General features: G+C 39.7%; 1 protein-coding gene across 2 annotated transcripts in view; it reads right to left on the bottom strand.

Moving 5' to 3' along the window:
• Positions 1-25,165, bottom strand: part of SPEF2 (sperm flagellar 2) — a 185,125-nt gene that overhangs the window by 42,753 nt on the left and 117,207 nt on the right. For both annotated transcript variants that reach the window (XM_082382147.1, XM_082382148.1), the window contains exons 26-29: positions 24,142-24,289; positions 21,824-21,952; positions 19,655-19,793; positions 16,754-16,983 (exon numbers count right to left, since the gene is read on the bottom strand). In XM_082382147.1, the coding sequence (XP_082238273.1) occupies positions 16,754-16,983; positions 19,655-19,793; positions 21,824-21,952; positions 24,142-24,289 (646 nt within the window). The remainder of the gene's footprint in view (positions 1-16,753; positions 16,984-19,654; positions 19,794-21,823; positions 21,953-24,141; positions 24,290-25,165) is intronic.

Here is a 25,165-nt window from a genome sequence, read left to right as displayed (position 1 = left end):
CGGGCCTCTCACTATCGCAGCCTCTCTTTGCTTTTTTAGATCAGAATATATTTGTTTTGGTAAATGTCGGGATATTTGAATTATTAAATTACTAGATTGGAAGTGCTAATTTAGTCATCTAATTGGCTCAAACACTGTGATATATTTTATAAAAGATAACTAACCTTTTAAAGCCATTTGCTCTTAAACACTAAACTACTTTACCTTGAGATGTTTGTTTAGTCTGTTGCTCATTTCAAATTGCATGCACATGCATTAAAAAAGAAATAGGGAAGCAAAATAAATGTATTTGCTTAAAAAATGTTTAACTCCCATAGTGTCAGTACCTTGTAGAACCAGGAGACACTCCTACACTCCTACATGTTTTCAGGTCTCTTTCAGGTCCAGAGTATATAGCTATTCTTCTTTGTTTAGGAATAAAAAGAATGAAACGTAGATGTAGAATCTCAAATTTTTCTTCCTATATCTAAGTTTTTAGCATTTCTAAAGTCCAACATGAACTTTATCATTTCCTCTAACCTTTAGGAAAATGTAGTAATCCTTTTAAAATTTCAGTGGTTCAAATAACATGCACAAGGTTCAGATCTGGAAGGCAATTTTCTGGGTAGCAAGAGCAGAATCTTTCTTTCTTTGATAAGACTGGCCATCCAGCAGGTTGTTCAGAAATAAATTCTCTATCCTTTTTGATCAAACCTGAGTATCCAATTTTATAGAGATGAGAATAACTTTCTCAGGTAGTGGAACTTTTGGTAAAATGATCTTTACATGATACTATATTGGTTTACAGACAAGTTAGAAATTAACCATTCATGTTTCTCAAGATGAAACCACAAATAAACTCAATTGAAACCATGAAGAGGCTCAAAGTATTTAAAAATTCTGGTAGATATGTAAAATATTTCCACTGTCTCTAATAGCTACGGTGCAAGCAAAGTGTAAGAAAATACTTTCAGTTCACATAGGAATTGTTTATCTGGGAACTCTAGTGTGAAATGTGAAAACTATTTTGATATCTGGCCTTGTTACTTAAATGACCAAGGCATATAATAATATGGCCTTCACATATAATGCAGTAGCAGAAACAGATAAGCTTACAAATTTTGTTTACAGATCAAAAACAATTCTCTTTCCATTTGGCCCTAAGTTAGTTACCTAATGCGACTGTCATTTAGAATTATCCAGGAAAAACAGTTAATTGTAAGCCAGGCCTAAAGGAACTCAGATCATAATTATAGTCTAGTTACCCTTAGCAGTAACTCTCAGAAAGATGACATCAAAATAATACCATTGCTTAGAAGTATATACTTCACCAAAAGAATGTGAAAGAATGTGTGAATATAGAACTAGAATTAGAAAGTCAGAGGAAAACCAATCTTTGGATTTTTGCTCTGTAGGTCTGGATAATGCCAAATGCCTTTTGTGTTTGATATGAAGACTGGTGACTTTTACTTTTAACTTTCAGGTTTTTGAAAATAGTTCTTTTTGCTATGATCAGTGATGAGGTCAACATTTGTCACATTACTAATCACTTTCATCAAGCCTTTCTGAGTTTGATGAACAATCCGAGATAGGTCTTGTGTCACCAGTTGAAGATGGTGTTCTTGTATTCCATAAATGAATGGCTTTCCTAGGGTCAAAGTTATAAATGTCTGGAGAATTCAACTGAATTATCAGGAGATCTGTCATGCTATCAGCCTTGACCTTGGCATGCATTTGTGACTTAGTGCCCGTCATCTGACTAAAGCCACGTTCTGCTTCAGCTGAACTTGCAAGGAGGCTCAGCACTAGGTCCACGAGTGTCAGGATGTTTGGATACTTGTGTAAATAAACAGAATTCACAAAATCCCAGGTCAGTTTGTGGATGTTCTGAAATCTAGGAGGAAAAATGTAAAAGATTGAGACTCCTAAGTTTTACTCCAATATTTATAAATATCAGCTAGGTTACTTATGCTCACCTAGCATAAATCTCTAATTTCAACATGGTCCATTCTGTGTCTACTTCTTCAATTTTCACCTTGGCATCTTCCAATACTGGTTCATGATGTGCTATCAGGATGGACACCTCTTTTTCTCCAAATTCTGCAATCAATACGCCAAACAAAAAGTCACATATCTTAAAGACATGTGTACAGACAATCAAAGAACAACAGAGTCAGAGCCCGAGTTCATACGTTACCTTGATTTATCTTCGCTGGCCACAGTTTAAAGCTCCCAGTCGTGGCTGCCTTCACCACATCTTGGTTGACATCTCTGAAACAGCCTCTCAGCCTCTTGATAAGATGTGTTAAAACCAAGTTTCTCACGTCAGAAATGTTTCGCTTTCCTCCGAGGAGGCAGTTACCCTGAAAGTGTGTGACTGAATCTACCAGGCGTTCTTTTGGCCCTGGTCTGGGGAGGGAAAAAAAAATCCCCCAAGTGGACAATTACGTGCAAAAACACCTAGAAAATGGTTTCCCAAGTCCATCTGTCTGGTTGGATAGACTCTCAGATCATCCCGGACTCCTCACCATGTCTGATATATTCTGAGCATTTCCAGTGTTGATCTAGGGTGGCAAATATATCAGCAATTGAAGAGTTTCTGTTCTGATTGACATGGGACAGAATGCTGAGGACATTAATGACATCCAGCAAGAAGTGGACAAATTTAACAATGTCTGCCTGCAGGAGGGACTCTAGAAGGTCTTTGGCTTTCTGATGATTGGTGTCACTTCTGCCTTCCCTTGTCTGTAACATGGGCTAGGAAAAAACAGTGGTTTATCTTTCTCAAAATTATTATTTCAAATGGCTCAGTAAAAGTATTCTTTTTATTCTGAAAAAACTAAAATAGTACAGTATTTCAAAATTACGTACCGAATGCAGCTGCTGGACAACTGATATCCTTTGAGAAGGTTCTGGAGGGAGGCCTGTAATCCTTGAAGCCACCTCCAGCCTCCTACTTGAGAAGGCATCACAGGTCGAAGGTGAAGGCCTTTGAAATTACCAGAGTACTCTTATGAACAGGAGAATTGTGATAGAAGTGGTAAGTGCTGCGGAGAAGGTCTCTGACATCATTGTACAGGGGAACGCTCTGGAACGCCGCTTTGTAAGATACCGCGAGCTGATGCGCAGAGCAACACACAGTCAGCGCACGTGGCTGGATTTCTCTTAAAAGCAGGGCCACCCCACTGCCGTCTTCTCGCTCTGAGCCGGGGGCACCATCACTTGCGAAACCAACCAGTTTCTTTGCCCAGTCTTGGTTCGACAGTCGAAGTTGAAGATTTCTCTCTAGAGTTTTCTCAGTGGCATGTTTTATTGCCAGAGGTCCCTTCTTTTCCCCCGTCTGTACCCCAGCGATTTGGCAGTGTACTTTCCCTGCGCACGCGCACTGCTCGTACACAAGGTCAGCTTCCTCGATTGAACTGTCTGTGATCCCAACACTGAGGACGGAGAAAAACTTACTTTTTTCTAATTTCTCTCTTAGAGTTCTCCGTTCTGCTTCAGCAATATACTATGTAAATATTCTGGCCGATTTGTTCGTTCTGAATACCTGGCCAATATCATCACCCTTCATATCATCCAACGAGCACATCCAGATAAAATCGTTGAGGGGACGTCTGGTCTTGGCAATGGCGTGGCAGGATGGGAACAAGTTCTCCACCCTCCCGAGGGTGACCTTGCTCGTGGTCCTCACCATCAGCTCCGTGGTGATTCTGCTCCCTGGGGAACCACTTGTCGCTTCCATGAGGGAAGGCTTGGCGTGAGCCTCGCTGAGATGGTGCACGTTGAGAAATTCAGTCCGGAAGTTGTCGGTGCCATAAAAAAAAAACCTCACTTGATTTCCCTTCGACTTCACTCTGTGTTTACGACACAGGCCACAGAACATAAGATCTAGTATCTCATCATACACAAGCCAAGGGTATTTTTTAAGCCAAGTTTTCAAAAATTGATTGTTCCTCTTTTGGAGGTAACGGTCAAGCTTCTGAGGCCTTTTCTGCTTTTTGGTGACTCAACTCACAACATCTGGAGAATCTCTGCCTTTAAAATAACTCCATGTGGTTATTTTAAGTAATCATCAACGCCTACCCGCAGTTTTGCTTAATCCCTGCCCCCCCTACACTTGCTCATTATTCCTGGAACAATCTTAGTGAGTGCTTACTACTTAGCAGGCATTTTGGTTAGTACGCCAAGTGCTTTACATCATTTCATCGTCATCACGCAGTATCCCTATTTTATAGTTAAGAAAGTAGGCCAACTACTAGTATCCATCACCATTTTATGGGTCAAAAACCTAGGGCACAGAGAGGTTAATTAATTTGTCCGATGTCACAGTGGTCATATGTGGTGAAGCTGGCGGTCGCTAGCAGGCAGTCTTACCTTCCACGTTTACACACTTCATATTACAGGTTTCTCCTATGGGCAAAGGGTGCTATGGTCTCCTTCCCCCTAGAATCCGTTTCTCCAGGCAGGAGAGGGGCACGGCCTTTTGCTGTCATTTCCTTCCCAAGGTGAAAGACAAGCATCACAGGACATGCAGGGTAGTGTGTCTGCAGGATTTGCTTTGGACGCCTCTCTCCTCCTGCCTCAGCGCCATCTTCTCTGGCAGCGGTAGGGCCAACTTACTACAAGAAGGGCATCCTTCCCGGATGGTTTTGAGGGACCATCAGACTGTTTCTGAGAGCGGCAGATGGCTACTGTCTCCCCCAAAAGCCTCAACTAACCACGAGGCAGGGGTCAGCGTACCTGGCTTGTTCCCTGAACGGAGTAACTAGAAAGCTCTGTGGGTTTTCCTAGGCTTAGCATCTCTGAGAAAATTCTAAAACTATGATACTATGTATCTGCAGGTAAGTAAGCCCCCTATTTTGGTCTGAAAGGTAATTAAGTTAGTCTGACATTTACACAAATCAAGAAATACAGAAAGATTTCTGAGAAAAGGTACGATAAGAAAGGACTGATGTTACTGACAGGAATAGCTCAACCAGGTGGCAAAATCTAGGGATGAGAGCAGAAAGGAGTGTGGCCCCCAGGTACCCTGTGGTTTTCTCAGCGGGTAAACTCCTTCCGCTTGCTTAGATTCAGATCACAGAAATATGTCATGCAACGTCAAAATCTCAATGTAGATTCCATTTTCCCCGGTGCCTGGAATACTCCGCCCCTGTTTCGCTTCCTGGAAAGTTCTATCCAAAAGCTTCCCATGGGCTACAGCCTTTGCTGACCCACACAGGCAGTAACAACTACTTCCTCCTTGAATTCCTGTAAAAACCACGTAGCTGGATGATCTAGCCTGGCCAGTACATCCTAGACTTCCTGAATTTGTGCCCTATCTCTGAGACCAGTCACTGATTCTAAGGGTCTCTAAGAGGAGTTTGAAGGAGGGACCCTTGTCAGTTTTTAGAACAAAGTTACAGGTCTTGAACAACTAAATGCTGCGTCCCTTGAAGAAGGAGTGAGGGTACAGAATTTGCTGGATGGTGTTCTCTCTTGATAGCCTCTCAGCAGAAGCCAAAATAGCTATGAACTGAATCTCCATAGGCATTACATAAAGTACTGATGGGCTTACAAGGAAAAGGAGTTCTTATGGTTTAAGTGGGGACTTTGGAACACTGCAAAAGTGTTCTAGTTTCAACAGACTCCAAATTGCTTCCCTTGGAGAAAGACTGTCTTCCTGATGTGCTGGCACTTGATGTTTGGGACAAGATGTACCTACCCAGAGCTTACTGCAGTGCACAAAATGAGTGTTTTTGTTTTGGATGCTACAGTCCCCAGGGAGCCGCATACCTCATGGTTCAATTCCACCAGGTATTGTGGGTTTTTTCTGAAATTGTCCTAGGGTAATGCTGCAGGTGCCTACTAGGGTATGTGCACCTTCAGGATACCGAGCTCACATTTTGGATAATAATAAGCATAGTTTGTATCAATATTGTATAATGTTATATATTATATAATAATGTAATATTACTGTAATTATATAATTAAGTGATAATGGCTTATATCACACTTAAACTGCACATTCAATGCACCAGACGCTTTTACAACACTTTACATACATTAATTACTTTAATGGTCATAACAGTCCCATGAAATACCCCATTTTCCAGATGAGGAAAGTGTGACAAAAAGAGGTTAAATAACTTGCCCAAGGTCATACTACAGTCATTTGACAAAAGGGGGATTTGAAAAGAGCTATCTGACTCTTCTTACTCATGGATGGGTCTTTTTCCTCATCCAGCCATGGGCAAGAAGTGTATTAACGTGGAAATGCTAGTATGGGGGCTGATACATAGGGCCTAGCACCATGCCAATATTCGCTACTGTCATAATTTTGAAAATACTCACTAAATCCCTTCTAAGCTGGGACTATGCTCATGGGAATGATTCTTGGGGCAGTCAGTGGAAAGAATGTCTTGGTGATTCAGGCTCTCTCTTACTTAAGCTGCTTCTAAAATTCTAAAGTATAGATCTGTGCTGGGTGGCAAGAAAAATGCTAAGCATGACAAGTTGTTTCATTACATTTTGCATAATCTTGTGTGATTACCACATATAAGGTCATTTTTTATGGCATATGTGTGACAATCAACAAATGGTATTTTATGTCTAATTATTGCCTTTTCCAAAGGAGATTTAGAATCATGACAAGTGGCAGAATTTGACAAGGAAAGGAGTGCTGAATATAAGCACCCCTTATATACGATATTTGACAGTATATGACGCATTTTAAATTTTCCATTGTTTTCAGTAAGGACTATCTTAATGAAGACTTAATTTTCATATGGGTAACCAGTACTCAGTGAAAACTCCTTAAGCTTTACTTCTTTCCATTAATACCTTTAATTTTTTGAATTTTATTTTATTTTTTTTATAGAGCAGGTTCTTATTAGTTATCTATTTTATACATATTAGTGTATATATGTCAATCCCAGTATCCCAGTTCATCCCCCCACCACCCCCGTACCATGCTTTCCCCCCTTGGTGTCCATATGTTTGTTCTCTACATCTGTGTCTCTATTTCTGCCTTGCAAAACGATTCATCTGTACCATTTTTATAGATTCCACATATATGCATTAATATACAATATTTGTTTTTTTCTTTCTGCCTTACTTCCCTCTGTATGACAGTCTCTAGGTCCATCCACATCTCTACAAATGACTCAATTTCGTTCCTTTTTATGGCTGAGTAATATTCCATTGTATATGTGTACCATATCTTCTTTACCCATTCATCTGTTGATGGGCATTTAGGTTGCTTCCATGACCTGGCTATTGTAAATAGTGCTGCAATGAACATTGGGTGCATGTGTCTTTTATTTTTTCTATTTTAGTGTGATGCTATTTACTTCTTTTTTTTTTTTAACATCTTTATTGGAGTATAATTGCTTTACAATGGTGTGTTAGTTTCTGCTGTATAACAAAGTGAATCAGCTATATATATACATATATCCCCATATCTCCTCTCTCTTGTGTCTCCATCCCACCCTCCCTATCCCACCCCTCTAGGTGGACACAAAGCACCCAGCTGATCTCCCTGTGCTATGTGGCTGCTTCCCACTAGCTATCTATTTTACATTTGGTAGTGCATATATGTCCATGCCACTCTCTCAGTTCTTCCCAGCTTACCCTTCCCCCTCCCCGTGTCCTCAAGTCCATTCTCTATGTCTGTGTCTTTATTCCTGTCTTGCCCCTAGGTTCTTCACCACCATTTTTTTTTTTTTTAGATTCCATATATATGTGTTAGCATATGGTATTTGTTTTTCTCTTTCTGACTTACTTCACTCTGTATGACAGTCTCTAGGTCCATCCAACTCACTACAAATAACTCAATTTCATTTTTTTTATGGCTGAGTAATATTCCATTGCATATATGTGCTACACCTTCTTTATCCATTCATCTGTTGATGGACACTTAGGTTGCTTCCATGTCCTGGCTATTGTAAATAGAGCTGCAATGAATATTGTGTTACATGACTCTTTTTGAATTATGGTTTTCTCAGGGTATATGCTCAGTCGTGGGATTGCTGGGTTGTATGGTAGTTCTATTTTTAGTTTTTTAGGGAATCTCCATACTGTTCTCCATAGTGGCTGTATCAATTTACATTCCCACCAACAGTGCAAGAGGGTTCCCTTTTCTCTACACCCTCTCCAGCATTTATTGTTTGTAGATTTTTTGATGATGGCTTTTCTGACTGGTGTGAGGTGATACCTCATTGTAGTTTTGATTTGCATTTCTCTAATGATTAGTGATGTTGAGCATCCTTTCATGTGTTTGTTGGCAATCTGTATATCTTCTTTGGAGAAATCTCTATTTAGGTCTTCTGCCCATTTTTGGATTGGGTTGCTTGTTTTTTGATATTGAGCTGCATGAGCTGCTTGTATATTTTGGAGATTAATCCTTTGTCAGTTGCTTCATTTGAAAATATTTTCTCCCATTCTGAGGGTTTTCTTTTTGTCTTGGTTATAGTTTCCTTCGCTGTGTAAAAGTTTTTAAGTTTCATTAGGTCCCATTTGTTTATTTTTGTTTTTATTTCCATTACTCTAGGAGGTAGGTCAAAAAAGATCTTGCTGTGATTTATGTCAAAGAGTGTTCTTCCTATATTTTCCTCTAAGAGTTTTATAGTGTCCAGTCTTACATTTAGGTCTTTAATCCATTTTGAGTATTTTTGTGTGTGGTGTTAGGGAGTGTTCTAATTACATTCTTTTACATGTAGCTGTCCAGTATTCCCAGCACCACTTATTGAAGAGACTATCTTTTCTCCATTGTATATCCTTGCATCCTTTGTCATAGATTAGTTGACCATAGGTGTGTGGGTTTATCTCTGGGCTTTCTATCCTGTTCCATTGATCTATATGTCTGTTTTTGTGCCAGTACCATATTGTCTTGATTACTGTAGCTTTGTAGTATAGTTTGAAGTCAGGGAGTCTGATTCCTCCAGCTCTGTTTATTTCCCTCAAGATTGCTTTGGCTATTCGGGGTCTTTTGTGTCTCCATACAAATTTTAAGATTTTTCGTTCTAGTTCTGTAAAAAATGCCATTGGTAATTTGATAGGGATTACATTGATCTGTAGAGTGCTTCGGGTCGTATAGTCATTTTCACAATATTGATTCTTCCCATCCAAGAACATGGTATATCTCTCCCTCTGTTTGAGTCATCTTTGATTTCTTTCATCAGTGTCTTATAGTTTTCTGAGTACAGGTCTTCTATCTCCTTAGATAGGTTTATTCCTAGGTATTTTATTCTTTTGGTTGCAACGGTGAATGGCATTGTTTCCTTAATTTCTCTTTCTGATCTTTCATTGTTAGTGTATAGGAATGCAAGTGATTTCTGTGCATTAATTTTGTATCCTGCAATTTTACCAAATTGATTGATTAGCTCTATTAGTTTTCTGGTGGCATCTTTAGGATTCTCTATGTATAGTATCATGTCATCTGCAAACAGTGATGGTTTTACTTCTTCTTTTCCAATTTGTATTCCTTTTATTTCTTTTTCTTCTCTGATTGCTGTGGCTAGGACTTCCAAAACTATGTTGAATAAGAGTGGTGAGAGTGGTCATCCTTGTCTTGTTCCTGATCTTAGAGGAAATGCTTTTAGTTTTTCACCATTGAGAATGATGTTTGCTCTGGGTTTGTCGTATATGACATTTATTATGAAGTAGGTTCCCTCTATGCCCACTTTCTGGAGAGTTTTTGTCATAAATAGGTGTTGAATTTTGTCAAAAGCTTTTTCTGCATCTATTGAGATGATCATATGGTTTTTATTCTTCAATTTGTTAATATGGTGTATCACATTGATTGATTTGTGTATATTGAAGAATCCTTGCATCCCTGGGATAAATCCCACTTGATCGTTGTGTATGATCCTTTTAATGTGCTGTTGGATTCTGTTTGCTAGTATTTTGTTGAGGATTTTTGCATCTATGTTCATCAATGATATTGGTCTGTAGTTTTCTTTTTTTGTAGTATCTTTGTCTGGTTTTGGTATCAGGGTGATGGTGGCCTTGTAGAATGAGTTTGGGAGTATTCCTTCCTCTGCAATTTTTTGGAAGAGTTTGAGAAGGATGGGTATTAGCTCTTTTCTAAATGTTTGATAGAATTCACCTCTGAAGCCATCTGGTCCTGGACTTTTGTTTGTTGGAAGATTTTTAATCAGCATTTCAATTGCATTACTTGTGATTGGTCTGTTCATATTTTCTATTTCTTTCTGGTTCAGTCTTGGAAGGTTATACCTTTCTAAGAATTTGTTCATTTCTTTCAGGTTGTCATTTTATTGGCATAGAGTTGCTTGTAGTAGTGTCTTAGGATGCTTTGCATTTCTGCAGTGTCTGTTGTAACTTCCTTTTCATTTCTAATTTTATTGATTTGAGTCCTCTCCCTCGTTTTCTTGATGAGTCTGGCTAAAGGTTTATAAATTTTGTTTATCTTCTCAAAGAACAAGCCTTTAGTTTTATTGATCTTTGCTATTGTTTTCTTTGTTTCTATTTTATTTATTTCTGCTCTGATCTTTATGATTTCTTTCCTTCTACTAACTTTGGGTTTTGTTTGTTCTTCTTTCTCTAGTTCCTTTAGGTCTAAGATTAGATTATTTGAGATTTTTTTTGTTTCTTGAGGTAGGATTGTATTGCTATAAACTTCCCTCTTAGAACTGCTTTTGCTGCACCCCATAGGTTTTGGATCATCGTGTTTTCGTTGTCATTTGTCTGCAGGTATTTTTTGATTTCCTCTCTGATTTCTTCAGTGATCTCTTGGTTATTTAGTAGTGTATTGTTTACCCTCCATGTGTTTGTGTTTTTTACATTTTTTCCCTGTAATTTATTTCTAATCTCATAGTGTTGTGGTCGGAAAATATGCTTGATATGATTTCAATTTTCTTAAATTTACTGAGGCTTGATTTATGACCCAAGATGTGATCTATCCTAGAGAATGTTCCATGTGCACTTGAAAAGAAAGTGTAATCTTTTGTTTTTGGATAGAATGTCCTATAAATATCAATTAAATCTATCTGGTCTATTGTGTCATTTAAAGCTTTTGTTTCCTTTTTAATTTTCTGTCTGGATGATCTGTCCATTGGTGTAAGTGAGATGTTAAAGTCCCCCACTATTATTGCCTTACTGTCGATTTCCTCTTTTATAGCTGTTGGCATTTGCCTTATGTATTGAGGTGTTCCTATGTTGGGTGCATATATATTTATAATTGTTATATCTTCTTCTTGGATTGATCCCTTGATCATTATGTAGTGTCCTTCCTTGTCTCTTGTAATGTTCTTTATTTTAAAGTCTATTTAATCTGATATGAGTATTGCTACTCCAGCTTTCTTTCGATTTTCATTTGCATGGAATATTCCATTCCCTCACTTTCAGTCTGTATGTGTCCCTAGGTCTGAAGTGGGTCTCTTGGAGACAGCGTATATATGGTTCTTGTCTTTGTATCCATTCAGAGAGCTTGTGTGTTTTAGTTGGAGCATTTAATCCATTCACATGTAAGGTAATTATCGATATGTATGTTCCTGTGACCATTTTCTTAATTGTTTTGGGTTTGTTTTTGTACGTCCCTTTCTTCTCTTGTGTTTCCCACGTAGAGAAGTTCCTTTAGCGTTTGTTGTAGAGCTGGTTTGGTGGTGCTGAATTCTCTTAGTTTTTGCTTGCCTGTAAAGCTTTTGATTTCTCCATCAAATCTGAATGAGATCCTTGCTGAGTAGAGTAATCTTGGTTGTAGGTTCTTTCCTTTCATCACTTTAAATATATCGTGCCACTCCCTTCTGGCTTGTAGAGTTTCTGCTGAGAAATCAGCTGTTAATCTTATGGGAGTTCCCTTGTATGTTATTTGTTGTTTTTCCCTTGTTGCTTTTAATAATTTTTCTTTGTCTTTAATTTTTGTCAATTTGATTACTATGTGTCTCGGCATGTTTCTCTTTGGGTTTGTCCTGCCTGGGACTCTCTGTGCTTCCTGGACTTGGGTGGCTATTTCTTTTCCCATGTTAGGGAAGTTTTCAACTATAATCTCTTCAAATATTTCCTCAGGTCCTTTCTCTCTCTCTTCTCCTTCTGGGACCCCTATAATGTGAATGTTGGTGCGTTTAATAGTATCCCAGAAGTCTCTTAGGCTGTCTCCATTTCTTTTCATTCTTTTTTCTTTATTCTCTTCCACAGCCGTGAATTCCTCAATTCTGTCTTCCAGGTCACTTATGCATTCTTCTGCTTCAGTTATTCTACTATTGAGTCCTTCTAGTATATTTTTCATTTCAGTTATTGTATTGTTTATCTTTGTTTGTTCTTTAATTCTTCTAGGTGTTTATTCTTTAATTCTAGGTCTAGGTCTTTATTAAACATTTCTTGCATCTTCTCAATCTTTGCCTCCATTCTTTTTCCAAGGTCCTGGATCATCTTCACTATCATTATTCTGAATTCTTTTTCTGGAAGGTTGCCTATCTCCACTTCATTTAGTTGTTTTTCTTGGGTTTTATCTTATTCCTTCATCTGGTACATAGTCTTCTGCCTTTTCATTTTGTCTATCTTTCTGTGCCTGTGTTTTTTGTTCCACAGGCTGCAGGACTGTAGTTCTTCTTCCTTCTGCTGTCTGCCCTCTGGTGGATGAGGCTATCTAAGAGGCTTGTGCATGCTTCCTGATGGGAGAGACTGGTGGTGGGTAGAGCTGGGTGTTGCTCTGGTGGGCAGAGCTCAGTAAAACTTTAATCCACTTGTCTGCTGATGGGTGGGGCTGAGTTCCCTCCCTGTTGGTTGTTTGGCCTGAGGCAACCCAGCACTGGAGACTACAGGATATTTGGTGGGGCTAATGGTGGACTCCAGGAGGGCTCACGCCAAGGAATACTTCCCAGATATTCTGCTGCCAGTGTCCTTGTCCCCACGGTGAGCCACAGCCACCCTCCACCTCCACAGGAGAACCACCAAAACTAGCAGGTAGGTCTGGTTCCGTCTCCTATGGGGTCACTGCTCCTTTCCCCTGGTTCCTGATGTGCACATTACTTTATGTGTGCCCTCCAAGAGTAGAGTCTCTGTTTCCCCCAGCCCTGTTGAAGTCCTGCAATCAAATCCCGCTACCCCTCAAAGCCTGATTCTCTGGGAATTCCTCCTCCTGCTGCCGGACCCCCAGGTTGGCAAGCCTGACGTGGGGCTCAGAACCTTCCCTCCAAGGGGTAGACTTCTGTGGTATAATTGTTCTCCAGTTTGTGAATCACCCACCCAGCAGTTATGGGATTTGAGTTTATTGTGATTGTGCCCCTCCTACCATCTCACTGCAGCTTCTCCTTTGTCTTTGGATGTGGGGTATCTTTTTTGGTGAGTTCCAGTGTCTTCCTGTCAATGATTGTTCAGCAGTTAGTTGTGATTCCAGTGTTCTCACAAGGTGGAGTGAGTGCATGTCCTTCTGCTCTACCATCTTGAACCAATCTTCTCCATTAATATCTTGATACTAGTTACTCACAAGAATGTATTCAGTCACTTGTTTTAATGAAAGAGTATCCATTTCCCTGAATAATTTTGTTTATGTAGCATAATTAGAGGGAACAAAATATAACTTAATCACATTGATACTCCTTGTAGATTTGCTAAAAAAAAAAAATCTTACTTTGGGCTTAGTATCATAATGATTGTTATATGCAAATATGTATGTTGTTTCCTAGAAAAAAAATTCATCTATTCACCATACTTTAATATATTTTAGTGAGCTTGAAGTTTGCATCTTAAATATCATAGGTTAAATGGAAATATGTGAAACAGTGTAAGAAAATGCTCACATTTCTTGGCTTAGAAATAACAGCAATTTTCAAGTTCAAGCAGGAAGTTCTATAGGATTCCACATTTAGAAATGTACTACTTGTAGCCAGTTGCTCTATACTTTCAAAATTGTTATTACTTCAACTAAGATCGTCTTTTGAAATTGTAGATTTCTAGGGTAAATACCATGGGATGTATCATAAAAGATTGTTTTCTAATTCTTGGAAGGAATATGACAAACACTTCATGTAAAAGATGGATTGGTGTGTATCCTTTAACAAGAATTAAGAAGAAAGACTCAAGTCAGAGGATGTTTTTGGGGCCAGGGGAACTGGGAGAAGGAGTGAGTGGTAATCATTGGGCTTCTTCAGGCAGGGGTAACATTAACATTTGCTGCCTGACTTCTAAGATGTCGCAGAGAACCTCTAATTCTGTGACTCTGGGATCCAGAAAATGGAATTATTATTACTTTGCCTTCCCTTTATACATTAGAAAAATGATGACAATGAATATTATTTCTATTGATAGATCCCCTGGTACTGTGCTAAGTATTTTACATGTGTTTAAAAAGTGCCATACACAATATATATATTTTCAAATAGTATAACTGAGCCAATAACAAAGAAAAGGGTTTAAACTCTTTGCTTATAGACTGTAACTCATTTTGTACCACCAAGATCCCCAAATCCCACAGTATTGTACAGCTTTGTCAATTCTGTGTTAATTACAACAATTATTCTTAAATCTGGATAATTCTCTAGCTTGGGTGGCTGGAGGTTGTTTTCCAGACAGAATTGACCTCTGCATCTGTTTTCCTGCAGTTCATGCAACTGGGGAGGGAGAAGCAGAGAGGCCCCTGACCCTCCCTCAAACATCCATACTCAAGCCACAAACCTACACATTTTCTGGTGACTGTTCCCCCAACTTTAAATATCCTCTGTACCCTTGACATCCAGTAACTCTTTACTTCTTTCAATTCCTCCCTCCAAGGTGTTTTTCCACACAGTTTTCCTGACCAACCTCATTGCACACTGATTCTCCTTTTCTTTGCATTCTTGAGCACTTTTATCAAGTTCAGATTCTGTTCCAGAGGAGAACCTAAATAGAAGTTTATATTTTCTTCTTCTTTGCTTGCCTTTTCAAATTACACTCTAAGTCCCTAGGGCAAGTGGTTTTCCTTTTACACCTACTTTAAAATATATATATATATATATACATAACTATCACCCTTCTCCTTTACCTCCCTTTCTTTCTTCTCCCTTCCTTCCTCTTCCTACCATACTTTGAAAGCCGTTGTATGCTACCAAACTCTGAAAATAGATAAATGTATCAGTTGACATCTTTTAGTCTCAACAGTTTCTAGAGTTAATCTTCTAAGACATACGTTATGTCAAGTTGTAACTGATATTTGTAATTTATGTTTAAACTTTTAGTTGAAATGCAAACTTTGATTTTGAGGTTGGATCCAAGAATGTATTTCAATTATCGCCATGAATACTAAGGTCCTTTCTGAAAGGGATTATGAGTGGTTGATAATTTTCCACCTACTCAAATGCCCCCCAAAACTTTAAATTTTGACCAGCTTCTAGTCACCCTAGTTTAGGATTAAAGCAAATTATACTTCATATACTTTTTCTTATTTTATATGTAAACAATATGGATAAAATGAAGAGCAAAAGCAACTTTGAAGAAGGAAATACGTAATAAAAAGACATTGTAAGCCCACACAAAGGGAAAGAGGATGGAATCTACCTGACTGAAGGACTGAAGGGATTTCATGAGCTGGGTTTATACAACTGAGATTTTTTCCTGTACCGGCTGATGGCCATATGTTTTTGACCAGCTGCTTCCTGCCTAAATGCTGCCAACCTGAGTTGGTGTTCATCCACTGTTGTAGTGTGTGCCTTTATATCTTGGAGGTGTAGACCCACTCAAGCTGATTAGATGAGGTGACACTTGCTAGGGTAGGGGTCTACCCAGGGAAATGGTTACACCTGTTTCACCCACTGGGCTTAGCAAGGAAGTCTTCAGACTTAAAGTAAAGTAATACTCTTTTGACTAATGAGATCTAATGTGGTCTTCTGGGAATACTGAACTTTAAAAAAATAAGTGAAGTATAACCATTATGAAAGTGAAATTGTGTTAGTACTAGACAAATGTCAGTTGACTATTCTCTAGGGAAAAGTAATGATGTTCCAGTAAGTAGGAGATGTTAGAAGATAAACCTCTTTATGAGAGACAACTTAGTTTAGCGAGAAGGGGCAAAACCTTTGAACCTGAAGAGTCCTGATTGATATGTGACCATAGGCAAGTTCTCAACTGCTTGTGACTCAGTATCCTGACCTATAACGTGGAGATGATAATCCTACATGTTCTGTCAGAATTAATTGTGCTATCAACTGATGGAATTCATTGATGAATATCTATAAGTAGAAAGATTCCAAATTAAAAAAAAAAAGCCTGTGTAGATGCTACAGAGCCATAATAATAAAATGTGAAGGAAATCAAGAATTTGTGTGCAGAAAATAACATGTACACTTACATGTGAACAGATTAATTAATTAATCAATCAAGCAAATATGTGTTGACAAAGGTTCTGCTTTTGGTCTATGAAACATTGAGGGAAAAGGCAAATATAAAAGGGAAATTCTCTACTCCCTGGTCTCCCTTCCCAGACTAGTGGGGGAGACAGAAACACAAACTCAGAATCCCAGTACAAAACTTAAACTAGAAGTATGTACAAAGACGGTCTCTCAACTGCCAGACAGAGTAATACTCATATTTACCCATCTGCCAGCCAGGGGCAGGGAGGGCAGGAGAGGAGAATTACCAGGGATGAGGATCACTGCACTGCCTATGTATTAGCCACTGTCTTGCTCTGTTTAATTCAGATCTATGTTGTATGAAGCAAATATGAGATAAATTAGAAAGAATCAAGGGCTTGTTTTAGTGCCACACAATCCCAGAGGGCTGTTTTACTTGTGGACAGAGGATTGCCATCCTGGTTAATCTTAACCTTATTTTGTGCTCTTTTCATAATAATTACTTTTCCTACCTTTGGGTGCTATCTCTAAGAACTGATCCCGAAGATTGCCAAGCCGTTCGATGGTCAGGGTGCCATTTTCTTCCCTTTCTACAGGTGGAGGGCGTATCGGAGGAGATAGGTCTGGAAAGACTTTTATATCGCCGTTAATGCAGAAATCTTCTTGGTCTAAATAAAGTGCATTCTGAATTTTGGTTGATGTTTCAATGTGATAGCGAGCTACCTCAGTTAATTTTTCCACACTGAAAGTGGAAAAATGAATAGGGTTATCCTCATTAAAAATACTATCAGATTAATAGCGTTTGCTTATTAGATATACACACAGAGTTAACACATTAGAAATTTTGGCTAAGCTAGAAAATTCAATCCGCATGATTAAAAAATTTTAATTTCTCCTCAAAACCGTTTGTAAAAAGGTAGGGTATAAATAAATAAATGTAGATTAGAAATAAAATACATGCTCATCCAGGGCTAAGAGTTACACATTTTATACAAAGCTGAGCAAAAAGAGACTCCACTAAAATGGTTTTATTAGAACATATTTTACTATATAAATGATTATGTCAATAGATGTATTCATTTTAAGTATGAACCAGAATAAGGTTATATGACAGAAAAGCCTGTAAAATATGACTGTTAGAATAACACATTTATTTGGAATCGGGACAAATTGTATGTAAAGTGAGTCAAATTTGATAATGGATGTCTAGAAAAGTGGCTTTTCTCTAACTTTATATCAAGGAGTTTGATGTTATCGAAGACACATTTGACAGAGTGGATTCTGAGGAGATAACCCATTGAAATTGCTTTGCTATCTTCACAGAGAATAACAATTCCCAGCTAAATCACGTGGTATAAGCAGCAGTAGTTCGGAACCTTGTGGTGCAGTGGGAAGAGCCCTGGAAGCTGAGCTCTCATTGCAGACCCCTCTCCAGCCATGGGTCCTTGGGAAGTGACTCAAGCTCTCTGATTTCCTCATCTTTGCAATGGAGCCAAAAACACACGACTCCATACCTTATGGTTATTCATGTGAAATCACATGGGGCATAGATTTAGGCTGTACTGGGGATTACAGTTATGGCCTTAATTAAAGGTCACTTTAAAGGCCAGAGAACTTTTATACATAAGTACAATATCACTGTATTACAGAAAGAATCTTACTTATATCTTGCAATAAAGATTGAACATGGCAGAAAAATGCACATTTAATCTGCTTTTATATAACTCTGGAACACCAAATATTTGTATACTGAAAATTAAAAAAATAATATTAGTCACTTTCTTTCAAAAGACAGTCTGGAATTTAATTCCGGCCTACTGTATTTGTGAGTGCCCATATAGTCTGTATTATCCAGGTACTTTTTGTTTGATGGTGTTTACGTGCTGGAAGCAAAGGAAAAGGGTACTGGAGAGCTACAGAGCTTGTAGCTCTGAGTGAGGAGGGACTCCAAATGTAGACACCCAGCCAGAGCCAGCACAGCAAAATAAGTGTGCCATCTAGTGGAAGGTTACCAAGAGTAACCTTCTCAGAAAGGGCGGGCGGGGAGGAGGGGCTAGGGAAATCCCATGAAAATGGAAAGTGGGATCTGAAGTTCAAAGGGATCTGCTAGGTCTCACTGTTCTTTTTTTTCTTATCACTGGAGAATTTTTGCAAGAACCAAAAGAGAAAGCATAGCTGGACAGTCCTAGGTTTTAATTTCTTGTGGCCATATTCAGAGGTCAGATATATATACCTGACCTCACACACACGCAAAAAATAAATCTGAGAAATATGAGTTCATCTGATAAAAAAAAGAAACTTGGCCATGTGCCTCTTGACGTGACCACAAGGATGGGTGCTGTGAACCCTAAGAATGAAGAAGATATGCTTTCATTTGTAGGCAGCAGGCAGAGAACGGAACTGAACATCACTGCTTCACAATGCTGATGAGTAGCTGACAAATTATTTTAAGCACTACTGCAGTGAGGTTACCAGGCCGAGGTGTGTGTGTGTGTGTGTGTTTTACTACAGAGCAACAGATACAAACAACTAGGCTGAGGATTTTACAACAGAACTTTCATTTTGAGACAAGGACTGGAGAAAACAAACCCTAACAACTGTCTTCTAGCTGGCCAATGTTGCTTCTGAGAATACTTGCCATTTGTATACTATGTATGCCACAACTTCCAAATTTTCAGTAAATGTTTATTGCAAACTGTAGTGTATCACAGAATCTAGATCTAGTAGAAACCTTTAAAATAGCCTGGTTGGAGTGTTTTCTTTTACAGATGAGGCCTGTGGGGCCCGAAGTGGTTAGGCATGCTGTAATATGTGGACAAGGAGAGATTCCCCATCTCCTGGACCATCACGTTTCCTGACTCTCCGTTGAGGGCTGTTTCCGCCCTGCTGAGCTGCCTCTTTATGCCTTTCAGGGGAGAATTAAGAGGATGAGACTTGCTGTCCCTCACTAGCAATGAGGATCTGGAAAGCCTTTGGAACCCAATAGAAAAGTAGAACTAGCTGTCACAAGGGAATTGGCCTAACGGGTAAAACATTCCTGTGAATGACTTCATCTCCCATTCATTGGCCCTGACTAATAAGAAGTCTGGCATTAGAAAGATATGAAACATTATACTACTTCTAAAAAATATTTTTAAATTGCTTATAGTTTTACCTTGTAAACTAAAGTCCTCACTGAGCAGTGTGAAAACCAAATTTATAAATAATGTGCAATAGCGCCCTTTGATACATGACTTACTATTGTTAAAAAGAGGCAACACAAATGCATATGTGATTTCCTAAAAGGTCAAAATTTCTATTTGTAAATATAATTCAAGTTTGTAAACACCTTAAAAATCTTTGTCAATTTTGGTCTCCAGGAATTAACAAAGTAAATATTTTAAAATATTTTTAAAAGTCACATAGTACTTTACCTGGCCATTTCTTTCAAGTACCTCTCACCGAGCCACTTTTCCATGAGTTTATATACATCAACTGCCTTTGTTACTAACTCTTCCAGGAAAGCCAATGCTTTTACCTTGATCAGTTCAAGTCTGAACTGTGCAGCTATCTCTATTTAAAAAGAGAAACAAACATTTTTTACATGTTTTATATGTCATGCATTTTCTGATTAGCCAAATTCAATTTTAAACCAATTACGTTTTAGTCTGTGAAACTTTAGGCATACACTTGATATACCAGTATGGATAACTAATACCCTATCCGTCTCAGAAACAAAACAATGCGTGGTTAGAGTCGTTTGACAGTTTATTTAAACCAAAACTATAATTCAGCTTTACACGTAATTGCACTTTATTGCAATATATCCTTTGATAAATTGGAATGGGAAAACACAAATAGATAATTTCTGAATTTCAAAAAGGCGGAGGGTACTAAGTCTCTGGATCTCCCGTCTCAGAACCTTGGGAAGGCGACGCCATCATCCTTCTCAGCACAGGTGACAGGAGGGCGAAGCCCATGGTCCCAGAGCCCATTGATGTTCTGGGCACACAGTGAGGTCTGTGGATTTTCCTCTAAAATATCTGTCCAATCTTTCTTCCTTGCTTTTTCTATCACCGCGTTTGGGCACTGCTTTATGTCTCGCCTCAGCTACAGCAACCGCCTCTGTCCTGCTTTCTCCAAGTTCCTTTCCCCTCCTCAAATCCAAATCCACTTCCACCCGCCCCAGAGTAACACAGCTCACCTGCGCACGTGCTCACAGGTGCTTTCTGCTCAGAATTCTTCACTAGCTCCCAGTCGCCATAAAGGAAATGTAACTTTCTGGGCAGGGCCTATGTGACCCTCCACCTCCCTGATCACTCCTTCCCAGAATGTGCTTCAGACTCCGCAGCTACTCCCCACCAGTCACCTAGCTCTCCTCCCCCATCCCTGCCCCCCCCGCCCCCCCTCCGCCCGTCCCCTGCGCACATTTTCCACATTCTTCCAGCTTTGCTCAAGCATGAATTCATCTGCTCGGAAGTCTTTCTTGACTCCCGCCATGCTTCCTTTGTCCTGTCCGCCTAACCCCAATATCACAACGTATTATAAGTGATTGTTTGCATTTCTCTTCCTCTAGATCGGGTTTTATTTTTGTTTGTTGTTTTGTGTTTGTATATATATATGTGTATATTTCTTTCAACTACTATAGGACCTGGCACATAGTAGAAACTCAGTGAACATTTACTATATAAATGAGTGAATTTAGCTACACTAGGGACTACGTATGGAATGAACTGAAGGATGAAGCATGCTTAGCTACTGAAAGCAGACGTGGGGATGGGCAACGGGACAAGCATGTGTCCTGACTTCCTGTGTTCAACATCCTTCAGATTTTACACTTGGAATTATGAAAGCAGGTGGTAGGAGGATGGAGAGAGAGAGAAAAGGAGAGAAGCAAGGGGTGGAAAGCATCTTTAGTAGTTAATTGTCATTGAGTAGTTAATGGGTCCCAGGTTACCCAATGCTGCATTTTTATGGTTTTGACATCTAGTATATTGACCATGGTTTCTTTCCAATTAGGATACTTTGGCTCAATTTCTTGATCTTTTCAAATTCCATTTTGAATTTATTATAAGACAACTGGAAGAGCCAGAAGGAGACTATGTCTTGTAAAATTGCTGCTCTCTTTAGAGAAGGAGTCCCTTGAACATTATTGATCCATGACTGGCTCTTCTGTGGTCCCTGTTCCCAAGAACTCACATTCAGGACCCGTTAGCCTTTAGTCAGGGTTTACTTTCCTAATGAGAGGCCTAAATTATTCTTATTATAATATAGAAGCACCTCCTTAGGTAGCCCCAAGCTTTCTCCCAGCCTGTAAAATCACACCAAATCTAAAATACTGCTTTTGTTTCTTTTCTTTGAGATTTTAATTACTTCTGGTGCTCTCCTAACCTCCTCCCAAATTCCCTTTTTGAGATCCCAGCAGACGATCATACGACAGTCAGATCTAGTCTTCATAGGGTCACATGAAAACAGCCAACTGAATGTTGTACCTTTCAGTTAGTTTGCTTTGTGTCCTCATAGACAAAAGCCAGCCAGGGGCTGTTTGCCTACTGGTCTGTTTTCTACTTAAAAGTATCATCTTAGTTCTTTCCAATTGCTACCTTCAAACTGCAGGGCAGCAAGATGCTCTTCCTTTATTCTGAGCCTCAGTTTGTTTTTTATTTCCGTTTCTTCAGCCTCCTCTGCTGTTACTATTACAGGAGCGGTTTCTGCCATAGGTGGGGATTTACCTGAACGGGCAATGAAACGTGCTGAGTTACCTGCCAACATACAAGTGTACACGAAGGGACTTGGATAAAATGAGTACAAAGTGGGGTGTGCAGGGCAATACACGTCTGGTGATTTGGAAAGGAGAGACCCCGGTCCAGACAGTGTGAGTGATGAAATATTGATAATCTTTCCTTGAGAATTCTCCATGTGGTGTCTGGCTGGACACATATAATAATTCCCCATTCGTCTAGCATCATGGAAAAATGAGGTGTGTGGCTCGTGCAGACAGGGTTACACACACCAAAGAGGATGCAACTTAGTGTTTGGAGACAGAAATTAGCAAACCCCAACATAGCGTTGGCCACCTGGAGAAGTACCACTTCACAAGGGATACTTGTATTGGCCAAGTGTTTCCCAGGTCCTCATCAAGAGAAGATCAGAGAATAACCTCAAACAGATACGGTGGAAATGTAGCTGATGGTCAAGAATTCGTAATCTACTTCATTGTCTTTTAACTAGTGCTTAAATACAAGTACTTCAATGATTACACACGAGAATTAGAAAATAAGAATTTGTCAGTGTTTGGGCTTCCCTGGTGGCGCAGTGGTTAAGAATCTGCCTGCCAATGCAGGGCACATGAGTTCGAGCCCTGGTCTGGGAAGATGCCACGTGCCGTGGAGCAACGAAGCCCATGCGCCATAACTACTGAGCCTGTGCTCTAGAGCCCACGAGCCACAACTACCGAAGCCCGAGTGCCTAGAGCCCCTGCTCTGCTACAAGAGAAGCCACTGCAATGAGAATCCCGCGCACCGCAAGGAAGAGTAGCCCCTGCTCACCACAACTAGAGAAAAGCCTGTGCGCAGCAACAAAAGACCCAACGCAGCCAAAAATAAAATAAATTACAAAAAAAAAAAAAAAGAATTTGTCAGTGTTTGAGAATTTGCCCATAAGAAATGGCAGTGAGATTCTAGCTGCAGGCCCAGCTTGTACTATTCTACTTAGTTCAATAAATCTTTCTTGAAGGTCTGATCTCAAGGGGTTCAAATTTTGGGAAGAAGACAAATGTAAACAAAGAAATTGTAATAAGATGTGTTAATTTCAATAGTGAAGGTAAGTATAAATTACAGATGAAAGAGCCCTTAATCTCTCTGGGTTTCTGTTTTAACATCTGTGAAATTAAGAGATTGGACCCAACCAATTATTCCATTAAAGTAAACGGAAGCATTTCCTTCAAATGCTGCTTATTTCCTTTATGTTCACCATCTGAAATGGACCAAGGTCACCTGTTCTTTACTGTGGGGCTGCCCTTTCCTTGGCTTCAGGGGCTACCACCTCCCCCAACCCCCATCCTGCGGGCTTTGTCTTAACTCCTACTCTAGCTGCTTGGATGGACTCCATCTGGAAAGCATTTTCTACCCCTCAGATGGAGTGAGATAACCGCACTCTCCAGGGACCTCTACCTCCCCCATAAAGAACAATGATCGGTCACATGTCTGTCTCTGCCATTAGACTACAGTCCTATCAGGGCAGGGACCACGTTTCTGTTTTTTTAAGTTTACCACTGTGTCCTTAGTACACATCCTCAGCATGTTCTGCACGGCGGGGGCCTAACAAACACATCAGGAGCAACTGATCAGTGGAAGGACTTTTGCTCATGTGCTTCCCTCTCTTCCTCTCTTGCCTCAAGTCACTGCAAAAATGTACAAGTGGAAACATTCAGAGGGGAGGGTAATGTTTGTGGTAGAGCCCACCCTTTCTCTTTTTCATTCCATCCTGCCTCTGACGCTGAGTTTTAGGTAGGAGGCCTCCAGGGCAGAAGGACTTGCTTGAATGAAACCTGAAACCTGAATTAGACCTGAAATTTACATACTCAGAATTAGCTTTTAACCCTTTCTTGATTAAGGCAGCCAGTGTCAGCCCTCTTGCACACACTTTTCAGATTACATAGTGTCATCTTGGAGTTCTTTTCACATGTTCAAAACTGTCTTTGAGATTTATTTCACCCTGGATACACTTGGCTATTCGGAGAAATGCTGGCATGGAGAATGTTTGCCAGCTAACACTCCGGCTCACAGAAGACTGGGTCTCGAAGTAAAACCTAATGAACAGCATTCTAGTAGCTCAGAGGCTCCTGTGCCTGGTTAAGTGCTTGTTCTCCAACAAGGAGAGGTTAAGCATCCAGGGTTCTGGATGCTAAAGCCGTGAATACCTTTTCCTTTTTTGTCCTCTTTTTTTTTCTTGGGCGGCTTCTTTTTCACTTTTTTATTTGCAGCTACCTGAGGAGGTTTTTCTTTTGCGTCTGAGGGCTGGTTTTCTTTTTCTTCTTCCATGAGCCTCTGATGAATTTCAGCAGCCACCTGGTTGTATAAGAGCAACATTTCAGTTAATACAACATTTATGAAAGATGACAGCCATTTGGATTTAGCCGTCACCCAATTCCATTGAAACCTCATTCTACAGCAAACATGCCATGTACTCAATCTTTACAGAAGATTTAAAAGATTCTACTTGAATGGAAACCTGTCCCTGTCCCAAGATGTAGCTTTCCTGAGGCCACCTGTGTGGAGGCCACTCACTTTCTCAAGCCCTGCCTGCCATTCGTCTTTAGTTACGCAAACATTTCTTTCTTTTTAATCTCAGACCCTATGGATTTAACACCCACTATTCTTCCAAGTTCCTGTTATTTCTTGGTCTTCAACCTGGGGCATTCCTCTATATCACGTTTCTCAGGTTTTTTTTCATTATTGATTGTTTTTAAGTCAGTTTCTCCTAACCACATTCCCCTTCCTGAAATTTTAATACTGCAGAAGGGTATCTGCCTATGTATTTTATGTGTGTCTGTGCTTCATACATAAAACTGGTGAGAATTTTTCATGTCCTCCAACCAAGTTTTGGGGGCACATGCCCTGTATTAATTGGGCTCATGGACACTTGAATCCTGGGCTTCCATTCTATTTTAACACTAGACATCACCCCACCAAGGTGCAGTGTTCATGAGGATGACCTGTCCCACAGGCTAACTGCATCGCTGCTTCTTAACTTCCTCTACTTGGGGGAAATTTCAGCTTCTCTCCATATCAGCACCCTCCTTCTTTCACTCTCATAGATTTCCTGGTATGAGAGATTAGTTGTGTGGTCACAATACAATAGCTGATGAAAGGCGGGCAGACAGGGAGGTGTGCGAAGTGCCGCTGGGATCCCTTCATCTCGCCTATGAGGCTGGCTCTGCTCTG

Source organism: Balaenoptera borealis (assembly GCF_965194805.1).
Source record: "Balaenoptera borealis genome assembly, chromosome: 2".
In the NCBI taxonomy this organism is placed as follows: domain Eukaryota; kingdom Metazoa; phylum Chordata; class Mammalia; order Artiodactyla; family Balaenopteridae; genus Balaenoptera; species Balaenoptera borealis.
The sequence above is the reverse complement of the archived record's forward strand: the minus strand, read 5'-3'. Positions and strand labels throughout refer to the sequence as shown.